The sequence below is a fragment of the Martes martes genome, assembly GCF_963455335.1.
Source record: "Martes martes genome assembly, chromosome: 12".
Classification (NCBI taxonomy): Eukaryota; Metazoa; Chordata; class Mammalia; order Carnivora; family Mustelidae; genus Martes; species Martes martes.
In genome coordinates, this window is record NC_137900.1 from 49,017,755 (window position 1) to 49,029,860 (window position 12,106).

The 12,106-nt window shown below is 39.2% G+C and overlaps 1 protein-coding gene across 1 annotated transcript; it reads right to left on the reverse strand.

Moving 5' to 3' along the window:
- Positions 1 to 239: 239 nt before the first annotated feature.
- IFNE (interferon epsilon) lies at positions 240 to 1,698 on the reverse strand (the record flags this gene model as incomplete). The annotated part of the gene is made up of 1 exon (XM_080820655.1): positions 240 to 1,698. The coding sequence occupies one exon, from the start codon at positions 1,696 to 1,698 to the stop codon at positions 1,093 to 1,095; it is 606 nt and encodes a 201-aa protein (XP_080676781.1). The 3' UTR covers positions 240 to 1,092.
- Positions 1,699 to 12,106: the final 10,408 nt, after the last annotated feature.

Sequence of the window (12,106 nt, forward strand, 5' to 3'; positions counted from 1 at the left end):
CCTTTTTTTTTAAGTTTTTTTAAATTTATTTATTTGACAGACAGAAATCACAAGTAGGCAGAGAGGCAGGCAGAGAGAGAAGAAGGGAAGCAGGCTCCCTGCTGAGCAGAGAGCCCGACATGGGGCTCTATCCCAAGACCCTGGGATCATGACCCGAGCCGAAGGCAAAGGCTTTAACTCACTGAGCCACCCAGGTGCCCCTCTTGCCTTTTTTTTTTAACTTTTTTTTTTTTCGGTATAGGAAGAGCACCCTCATCCTTTTCTCCAGCTAAGTAGTGTTCCTTTCTGTGAACATAATTTAACTGCCTCTAATTAAAAGAGTCTGTGTAATTTCCTGTTTTGGGATATTATAAATAATGCTGTAATGAATAATATTGCACATAAGTCATTATACACATGTGCAAGGCTTTTTATAAGATAAATTTCAAACCCAGAATTTATGGATCAAAAAACTATAATTTTAATAGGTATCACCAAATTGCCTCTATTGTGATCTTACCAATTTCCAGTGCTCTGCAAATTATAAGAGCATCCCTCCCCCAAATCTCCATAGAGTGTGGGCCTTCACCCATCTGTTATAAATGGCATGTTACTCACTTTTAATCTGTATTTCTTATTATTATGAGTGAGGTTGAATCTCTTCTCATGCATTTGTTTTCCCTCTGCAGTCTGCTTGTTCACGTCCTTTGGCCCTATTTCTACTGTGTTACCTGCAGCAAATATTTGGTGTGTATTGATATTTTCAAATCTTACAGTGCCTTACAATCCCTAGTATTTCTCATTGTGTCTACCAAGTTCTGGAATAGAAATCATTGGAATGGATGTTCTATGTCAAGAAAAGTATTATTACACTGGGGACACATTTCGTTTTATTTACCTGGTCAACTTGCATGAAAATATACCCATTTGAAGAACCAATTATGAAATATTAATGAATCTACTTTAACTCATAAACTCAAGACAAATCAAAGATACAAAGTGACATTACAAGTTACAGATGATTGTAGTATATCCACATAAAACCAAAACAATACTACCAGTTTATGACAAAAAGAAATAATAGAGTCTGGAAAAGCCCTCCCAGCCCTCTGTCTACCCGATGCTTTTAAAGCCTGGAGATGGCTCTTGCTCCACTTTCAAGGAATCCATTTCTTGTTTGCTTAGCTTTCTTACCAGGGGGAATGCAAAGAACAGACACCGGATGATTTCTACTCGAACAATGGTCCAGCCGCAGCTGCTGTACTCCTGGTTTTCCAGGTAATCGTGGATCCTCCAGAAGTACTTTTTAACCTGCAACCTAGGGTTCCCACCACTCAAGACACCGCTGTTCTGCTCTGCTCCCAGGCCTCTCAGGGCCCCTAGGTATTCCAGCTGTTGATGAAGTTCAGTGAGGAAATTCTCCACGTGGCTTTCCTCCCAACCATCCAGAGAAATACCTGCCCTGAAGAGGCTGAAGGTCTGCAGAAGCATCCACTGTCCACTCTGGGACCAGCGACGGTTCACAGACTGCTGGGGAAGGAGGAAGTTTGTCCTGTGTGGCAGACACGGCTGAACTGACGATTTTTGGAATTTATTCAACAGTTTTAAACTCTCTCTGTTTACTCTTTGCTGGAAGAGAGCCAGTTTCAGTTTGAGGGAGAAGAGAGTAGAAGAGGCCAAGAGCACCAACACAATTTCAAAGAAATGCTTGTTAATCATGGTGAAGGTCGAATGTGCCACTTATCTCTGTACAGACTTAGTACAGCTCCAGCTCTAGTGAATGTTTGCTTTTCATGCATCTCAGATTGTTCTGGGAGGTGTCCTCCTTTGTGGGTTTTGTTTTCTAATGCTGTCCTAACTCCAAGATTAGACGTGAGGTTTTCTGGTTACCTTTTCATAGAGTTTATGGAACACTTCCTCCACTTTCCCCATTGTGTTGGCTGTTTGACGAAGTAACCAAAAGAACTTGTTTCATTGTACGTGTTCCTTGAGATAATTACAGACTAGTCATCCAATATGATTTTCTATCACCCTCATTATTCCATACAAAGTTTCACTCAACACAATATGCCTTCTCAATATTTAGTCAAGCTTATTAAAGTTCTTTTATTGAGAGTATTTTTTAAAGGAGTACTCTTTTAATATTTATATTAAATACATATCAGAGGTTTAGCAGCACCTATAGGGCACTCAGGGGGGATAATTAAAATCTATACAGACTACTAAATTTAAAACCTCAAGTAGAACTGTAAATTTGCACAAATGTTTGAGCAAATTAACTTTAAAATACATATGAGCAATCTTAAATTGTTTTATATCTTATTGAGGCAGTTGAATATCTAAGTTCCTGGCCTATAAAAGGTAACATGAAAGAGAAAAAAAATAGGAAAAGAAGGTCATTATAAAATTATTGCATCTGCAGAATACTAGAAATGGCCTATAGGTCCAACAATAAGGAAATGGTTAAATAAACATTGGCAAATCCATTTAATTAAATACTATGTAGGGGCAGCTGGGTGGCTCAGTCAGGTAAGAGGCTGCCTTCAGCTCTCAGGTCATGATCCTAGAGTCCTGGGATCAAGCCCCACATTGGGCTCTCTGCTCAGTGGGGAGTCTACTCCTCCCTCTGCCTCCCCCGACTTGTGCTCATGCTCGCCATCTCTCTCTCAAATAAATAAATAAAATCTTTAAAAAAAATTATATGTAACCATTTTTAAAAAGATATTTTAAATTTTTTGAGAGAAAGAGAAGGAAAGAGAGAGAGCATGAATGTGCACAGTGGGGAGAGGGAGAGAAAAGCCCAAGCAGATTCTGTGCTGAGCACAGAGCCCACTCAGGGCTCAATCTCACAACCCTGAGATCAGACCTGAGCTGAAACCAAGAATCCAACGCTTAACCAACCAGATCACCCAGGTGCCCCACTATGTAACCATTATAAATGATAAAATTATATGTGAAGAGATTGGGGGCAGTTGGTTGGCATGTATTCCTTAGGGTACCTGTAACTATGGTAAACTTTTACATCAATATCTTTATTTTATTTTTTTAAAGATTTTATTCATTTACTTGACAGAGAGAGATCACAAGTAGGCAGAGAGGCAGGCAGAGAGAGAGAGGAGGAAGCAGGCTCCCTGTGAAGCAGAGAGCCTGATGCGGAACTCAATCCCAGGACCCTGAGATCATGACCTGAGCTGAAGGCAGAGGTTTAACCCACTGAGCCACCCAGGTGCTCCTGTATATCTTTTTAAAAATGCCTTTCTTGTTCTGTCTCACATATGGCTATTTTTTGGGTCACATTTACATTTAATGTGATTATGCACATAAGTAAATATAATTAATGTACTACAGCAGGATTTACCTCTACCATGTTACTATTTATTTTTAAATTGTTCATGTTATCCCCTTTTTGGGATTGATTACAAAAAATGATTCCATTTTATCTCCACTACTGGTTTATCAGCTATACCACTTTTTTTTCCCAAAGATTTTATTTATCTATTAGAGAGAGAAAGAGCACAAGCAGTGGGGAGGGACAGAGGGAGAGTGAGAAGCAGGCTGCCACAGAATTGGGAGTCCAATGTGGGGCTCAATCCCAAGACCCTGGGATCATGACCTGAGCTGAAGACAGACGCCAACCGACTGAGCCACCCAGGTGCCCCTACTTATGCCATTTTATTCTTATGGTAGTTTCTCTGGGCTTAAACTATATATATCCTTATTTAGAGTATTACAATTTACTTTCAAATAATATTACACATGGCTTAAAGTTCAGTATGGAGGATATTACAAAAATATATTTCTTTTTCCTTCCTCTCATCCTTTGTTGTCATACATTTTCATATGTTTTAAACCCCACAAATATTTATACTATATTTATTTTAAATAGTCAGTTACATTTCAAAGAGATTTTTAAGATGAGAAAGTATTTCATTTATATTGACTCATTATCATGTATTTAACCACATTGTTACCCTTTCTGGTCTTGTTCAATCCTTTTGGTAGATCTAAATTTCTATTTGGTATCATTCTTCTTGAGTAAGTTCTTCTTCTTGACTAACGTCCTTTAATTATTCTTGTATCACAGGTCTCCTGGCAATGAATTCTCTTGGCTTTCTGTTTGTCTGAAAAATTATTTTGTCCTCAGTTTGGGATTATATTGTTGCTGAGTACAGAATTCCAGGTGGAGATAGTTTTTCTTTCAGTACTGTAAAGATACTGTTCCACTGTATTTTGGCTCTCATGATTTCCAAAGAGAAGACTGCTGTCATCTTAATTTTATTTTTCTGTGCATCATCAGTCTTCTTTTTCCCTGGATGATTTTAAGGTATTCTTTCTGTCATTATATTTCAGTTATTTGATGATAATGTGCCTTGGTGTGATTTTCTTCTTGTACCTTCTATTAGGAGTTTCTTAAGCTTCTTGAATCTGTGGTTTTATCATTTTAATTAAATTCAGAAAAGTTTCAGACCTTGTTTTTTCAACTTTTATCTCCTTCTGGGACTCTAACTACAGAAATACCAGAAAGACCATTTAGAATGATCATACAGGCACTGATGTTCAGTTAGTTTTTATCTCTTTTATTTTTTATAGTTTCTATGGTGATGTCTTCAAGCTCACTGATACTGTTTTCTGTAGTATCTTACCTGAATGTTAATCCATCTAGTATATTTATCACTTTAGGTAGTATGTTTCTCATCTCTAGAAGTCCACTTTGCTCCTTTCTGATATCTTTCATTTTCTTCCTCATCACACTCATCTTTTCTCCTATCTCGTTGAGCTTATGAGATATGTTTATAAGAGGTATTCCAGCCTCCTTGTCTGCTACTTCTGTTATTTGTGTCATTTCTAGTCCTTGTTTCTTGATTATCTTTTCTACTGTTTTGGGGTCCTATTGTCCTGCTTCTTTGTATGTCTGATAGCTTTTGATCGGAGTCAGAACATTGTAATTTTGACATTACTGGATCTGTGAAGTGCTTCGTATATGGTTGGGCTTTGTTTTAGGACATCGAGTTACTCTCTTCGATTCCTTTGGGGCTTGCTTTTACACCTTGCTCGCATGAATGGAGCAGACTTCATAGTCTAGGGCAATGTCATCTCACTACCAAGGGACTATCCTTATAAGGACTCTACTTTCTGGTCCCTATTCTATGAAATCTTTGGACTTTGGGTGGTGGAAACATGAACTATTCCCAGTCCCGTGTCCACCCTGGGGATAGTTGGCCCATTCATTTCTGAGAATTCTTTCCCTGGTCTCCAGACCCTAAGTGACATGGGCACTAGGTATTCTTTTTTTTTTTTTTTAAGTGTGTGTGTATGTGGTTTTTTTTTTTTAAGATTTTATTTATTTATTTGTCAGAGAGAGTGAGCACAGGCAGACAGAGTGGCAGGCAGAGGCAGAGAGAGAAGCAGGCTCCCCGCTGAGCAAGGAGCCCAATGTGGGACTCAATCCCAGGACGCTGGGATCATGACCTGAGCCGAAGGCAGCCACTTAACCAACTGAGCCACCCAGGTGTCTCTGGGCACTCGGTATTCTTAAAAAAAGTTATGTGTGTGCATGTTTGTGTGTACATGGAATTAAATGTGTGCCTGTACACGTCTGTGCATGTGGAGGGTCATGAGCCCATTAGACAGTAAAGCTTGGTGCATGGGTCCCTTTTATTTGTGGATGGTATTAAGGCAATCTACTACAAACTTACACTACTTTAGAGAAAAACAATGGGGAAATATCATGACAGTGGAAAAAAAGTGCTAAGTCTTAAGCATCACTGACTAAGACAAAGTCTTTGGGGGCACCTGAGTGGCTCAGTGGTTAAGCATCTGCCTTCAGCTCAGGTCATGATCTCAGGGTCCTGGGCTCCAGTTCCATATTGGGCTCCCTGCTCAGTAGGGAGTTTGCTTTTCCCTCTGCCTGCTGTTGCCCCTGCATGTGTTCCCTCTCTCTCTGACAAATAAATAAATAAAATCTTAAAAAAAGACAATCTTTGAAGAAAATGGAATAAACTAACAGTGGCAATCTATCTGACTAGAATGGACTTGTAAGTGACTTTTAAAATTATACGCAAGCAATGAATCATGGAACACTACAAAAACTAATGATGTAGTACTAACATAATAGAAAAAATAAAATAAAATATTTGCACAGGCTTACATTTTTATTCACCTTTTTCCTCCACAAGTTTAACATTGTCAATCTAAAAAGTATAATGCTGTAATTAAAATTCTGATCACTTCTGTATGTTAAAAACATACCAAGAATTCATTAGTAAGGAAGACACTTAAAATTTGGCCAAAGGATGGCAGCATAATATCAGTTACTTAGAGCCTGGGATCAATGTTACACTGTTGGCAAGGGAAATCAAAACTTTCATGGCATCTAGTGTTCTAATGACATGTGGTGAGCAACACATTATTATTTTGACAAAATGACTTGTTCCGATAATGCATAAGATTACTAATCACTCTAACCCATATTAAGATACTTGATGGTTAGTATTGTTAAGTATTTTCCTTTTCCTGCCTTGACTGCTTTAGTGGACATTTGTTGCTTTCCGGCTATTCACTGTCATCACCTCTCCCTTTTCGAGGGTTACTGGTATGCATAGCCTGACTTCTCTGCCTCCTCTTAGATCCTGTGCTTCTGGCCTGACTCCCCATCTGACACATCCAGCCCTTCCAGGCTACTCAGTGCCTCACTTTTCCTAGCCTCAGTGATTACTTCAGGCAGGGTCCTTTGTCCCAGAGGTCTCAACACACCTCTACCCCCATTTTCTGAGCACACACTTGCAAATACTTAACCATATTAATTTATCTGTCCTAGAATGCTGTAGTTAGAAGTGATCTTAAATCACATATAATCTCTGCTTCCTGTTCCCTTCCTGAAAAATTCAGTTCTAAAGCCAACAAAGAGAGAAAAAAAGGAAGCACTGTGCTAAAAGGGGCAGGATGTATGGTAATCTGGAACGGGATGCCAGGGTTCAAAGAGGATGAGGCAAATGTCCATATGGAGAGCGAACCTGGCATGTGGTATTGGAGCCTGAGAAGAGTGAGCAGAGTATTTGTGGGGGTACAGTTTCTGTGAAGAGTCACAGCCAAAGTGGGGTGAGGAAGGCAAAGTTCTTGTGGACAAAGTTTCAAAGTACTGCCCTAGAAATTACTCAAATATTTAAAAATAAATATTTATTTATTTTTTAGATATTTTATTATTTATATTTATCTGTATTATTTATATAATATTATAAACAAATATATTATAATTACTTATAATATATTTATATAATTATTCATAATATATTTATTTATATTTTAATTTTATTAATATAATTATTTTATAATTTATAATTAGTTTTATAATTTATAATTATTTTATGATTTTATGATTAATCATAATTTAATTAAATTTATATAATAATAATATAAATTATAAAAATATTTATTTATATTATTTATTTTTAATTTATTTTATTATTTATTTATTTCTATATATTTAAGGTATACAACATGATGTTTTGATATACATGTACATTGTGAAATGATTATTACAGTCAAGCTAAGTAATATATCCATTACCTCACATAGCCACCTAAACACTTACTAGTTTTAATGAGTTAAATAGTGGAAAAGCCTAGCAGTCACATCAAAATGCCTAGATGCCATCCTTATTCAAAGGCTCAAAGTGAACCTCATCAACCTCATCAAATCATGCACCACCTTGTAAGATGCAACTCAAAATAACACAACATGCCTTCTGGGCTATTTCCAACAATGTAAAGAACTTGAATTTAACCATGAGGAAACATCACTTAAACCAAAATTAAGGAACATTCTACAGAATAATTGCCCTGTAAGTTTCAAGTTGTGAAAGTCACAGAGACAGGAACGGTTCCAGATTAAAGGAGACCAAAGGGACTTCTGGTTTCCAGTTCTGCATACAAGGAGGTTAGAAGTCATTACTCAGGCTTATTAAGTAAAAAGTTGAACAGACTGAAAAATCAATCACTCTTTTTGGATCCACAAAACAGAGGAAGACACAGAGCAAACCAATGCCCCCTAAAGTGGAGAGAGAGGCAGGGAATCCAGGGACTAACAATTTTACAAAGCAGAGACTTGTAAATGGAAACCACCGCAGGAACCCGTGTTGGGGTAGGAAACCTGAACTGTAATTGGTGGGTTGCTGGAGGCTCTGTGAGACTAAAGAATATGTCATCTGAACACACAGTATAATTTTTAACAGTTTCCATTTACTATTAAGGATATTATTGGTTTGACTGGACAAATCTAAACATGAAGGCTGAGTATTACATGGTTCAAACGTAATGATGTTAATTTCCCTTTTTAATAATTTTTTTTTTTTAGAGCGAGAGTGCGAATGTGGGGGAGGGGAAGACAGAGAGGGAGAGAAAGCATCTTAAGCAGACTCCTCACTCAGCATGGAGCCTGACTTGGGGCTCAATCTCACGACCCAAGGTCATGACCTGAGCCAAAATCAAGAGTAGGACGCCTAACAAGAGTCAGATGCTTAAGACGACTGAGCCACCCAGGTACCCCAGGATTTTAATTTCTTAGTTTTGATGATGACATTGTGGTTATGCAGGAGAAATGTTCCTCTTTATAGGAAATACACATTAAAGTGTGTGAGAATATTGGGGCATAAGACCAGCAGCTTACCCCGAACTGGTTTTAAACCCAAGATTCTCTCTCCAAATTGGCAATTTTTGTGACTATTTCAAAAAGGAAAAAATTGTGTGTGTTTGTGTGTGCATGTATTTTTTAATGAAATCATTCATTTTTGAGATGTGATAACTGAAGCTTCCTAGGGCAGAGGAACCTTCTTTCTCCATACTAACATCACCTATACTGTTCTTCTATCCCCTCTTCAGAGTTTAATTTAGGCAAAGAATGGCAAAAATACACAGAAAGAAAAGGCCACCACTCCAGGTTATGAGTATAGGGTGATGCTTAAACCCATCAGTGTGACAGACTACAGACAAATCTCAACCTTGCCATTTGTTTGCTGTGTGGTCTTGGGCAAGCTATTAACATCTTTCTATCTCAGTTATATCAATGCAAAGACAAGGGTAATAACAATATCTCATGTAGCTGTTGTGACCTCTAATTGAAATAATGTGCTTATCACTGTTTGGCACATGGTCCATGCTCAATAAATGATATTGTTATGTTATTTGTATGAGGCACAACAGTATTAATAGATTGCAATACCTTTTTCCACTGACCCCTGGACAAGTACGTTCAACATAGCTCTCCAAGCACAGTCCCATGTTAATCAATCACAGATGGAAATAAGATGACGCCTATCTTCCATCAATTTTTTTTTCAGTAAATGTTAATTAACCCAAAGAAAGAAGGATCAAGTGGGTGCATGTTCTAAAAGCACTTACACAACATGTACTGGCCCTCATGACATTAATTCATTCAACATATTTTTATTGATTGCCTATTATCTTCCTATCACTGTTTAGCCCTATTCTCTGAGCCAGTGGTAAAGATCCCTAGAATGGAGCTTAGTTGGATTAGGTAGGGTGATAAGGGGAAAACAGTAATGTATAAACAAAATATATAGCATAATATAACATAAAAGTGGATCAGAATAAGATCAGTTGGGAACATCTTTTCTTTCCATTTACAGACCACCTGGCTGTAGAACTTCCTTATATAGAGTGAAAAAAGCAAGTAGCCCAAGATCAACCCCTGAGGAACACCAGTATTTAAGGAATGAGAAGAGGCTACAACAAAGGGAAACAGAGTGTCTAGATCAGTAGAAGGGAAACCGGTTTTCAAGAAAGAAGGATAGTCTAACAGTGTCCAATGCTATTGAGTGGATAAACAAAGAAACTACTTGAAAACATACATAGGAACTAATGACATGGAAGTCATTAGTGATTTTTGTAAATAATAGAATTTTCAACAGAGTAGTCTGAGTGGGAGACAGATTTCAATGCTTTTTTTTTTAAAGCTTTTTTTTTTTAAGATTTTATTCATTTATCTGACAGAGAGAGATCACAAGTAGGCAGAGAGGCAGGCAGAGAGAGAGGGGGAAGCAGGCTCCCCACTGATCAGAGAGCCCAATGTGGGGCTCGATCCCACGACCCTGAGGTCATGACCCGAGCCAAAGGCAGAGGCCTCAACCCACTGAGCCACCCAGGCGCCCCGATTTCAATGTTTTTAAGATGAAATGGAAAAAACAATGTGGGTGATGCCAACAAAAATTAGATCACTCCATGGAGGAGAGAAATAAATTGAAAGCAAGAATGGGATATTCAATCTTGGAAGGGTTTGTTATTTTTTTTTTATTTTGGTTTGTTTTTAAGGTAAGGAAGACAACCTGTTGACTGGAAGAAGCCAGTAGAGAGAGGAGAAAGAGATGGAACTCATGGCAGGCTTGGTCTTTAGCAGGAAGAATGGACAAAAAAGTAGGCAACAAAATAATACATAATTATATTTCATATTTAATGTATAGTGTGTATTAGTTAACTGATACACATGGGTAGGTTGCTTGGTGACTCTAGTTAATAATAACATCAATTTGGAGAGGAGTCAAGATGGCGGAGAAGTAGCAGGCTGAGACGACATCGGGTAGCAGGAAATCAGCTAGACAGCTTATCTAACCATTGTGAACACCTACAAATCCAACAGGAAATCGAAGAGAAGAAGAGCAACAATTCTAGAAACAGAAAATCAATCACTTTCTGAAAGGCAGGACCTGTGGAGAAGTGAATCCAAAGCGACGGGAAGATAGACCCCGGGGGGAGGGGCTGGCTCCCGGCAAGCGGCGGAGCAACGGAGCACAAAATCGGGACTTTTAGAAGTCGGCTCGACTGGGAGACATCGCTCCAGAGGCTAAACCGGGGGGAAACCCAGGCGGGGTCAGCATAACCCCAGGTCCCGCGGGGTCACAGAAGGACTGGGGGTGTCTGAGTGCCTCAGAGCTCGCAGGTATTAGAGTGGGGAAGCTGGCTACAGCGACAAAGCCGAGGAGTGAGCTCTAAGCCTGGGGTTACCTTGTGCCAGTCACAGGCTGGGTGGGCTCAGTGCGCGGCTGGAGGCTGCGGAGACGGAAGTGACCCGGCGCTTTTCTCCAGCTCCAGCAATTGACTGCTTTCCTCAAGGTGTGACCGCAGGCCAGGGAGGCGGGGCGGTTGGGCGCTTTGCTCTGAGAGCACACTGAGGAGCAGAACCCCAAGCTCTCGGCTCCTCCGGGCCGAGAGATTGGGAGGCTGCCATCTTCATTCCCGTCCTCCAGAACTCTACGGAAAGCGCTCAGGGAACAAAAGATCCCAAAAGCAAACCCCAGCGGATTACTTAGCCCGGCCCCTGGCAAGGGCGGTGCAATTCACCTGTGGCAAAGACACTTGATAATCACTACAACAGGCCCCTCCCCCAGAAGATCAACAAGAAACCCATCCAAAACCAACTTCAGTCACCAAGAACAGCAGAATTCCACAGCAGGAGAAAGCAAATCCTACCTGGACAAAATGACAAGGCGGAAAAACTCACCTCAAAAAAAAGAACAAGAGGCCGTACCGCAGGCTGGAGACCTAATAAATACGGACATTGGTAACATGACAGATCTAGAGTTCAGAATGACAATTCTCAAGGTTCTAGCCGGGCTCAAAAAAGGCATAGAAGATATTAGAGAAACCCTCTCCAGAGAGATAAAAGCCCTTTCTGGAGAAATAAAAGAACTAAAATCTAACCAAGTGGAAATAAAAAAAGCTATTAATGAGGTACAATAAAAAATGGAAGCTCTCACTGCTAGGATAAATGAGGCAGAAGAAAGAATTAGTGACATAGAAGACCAAATGACAGAGAATAAAGAAGCTGAGCAAAAGAGAGACAAACAAATACTGGACCATGAGGAGAGAATTCGAGAGATAAGCGACACCATAAGACGACACAACATTAGAATAATTGCGATTCCAGAAGAAGAAGAAAGAGAGAGGGGAGCAGAAGGTATATTGGAGACAATTATTGGAGAGAATTTCCCTAATATGGCAAAGGGAACAAACACCAAAATTCAGGAGATGCTAAGAACGCCCCTCAAAATCAATAAAAATAGATCCACACCTCGTCACCTGATAGTAAAATTTACAAGTCTTAGCGACAAAGAGAA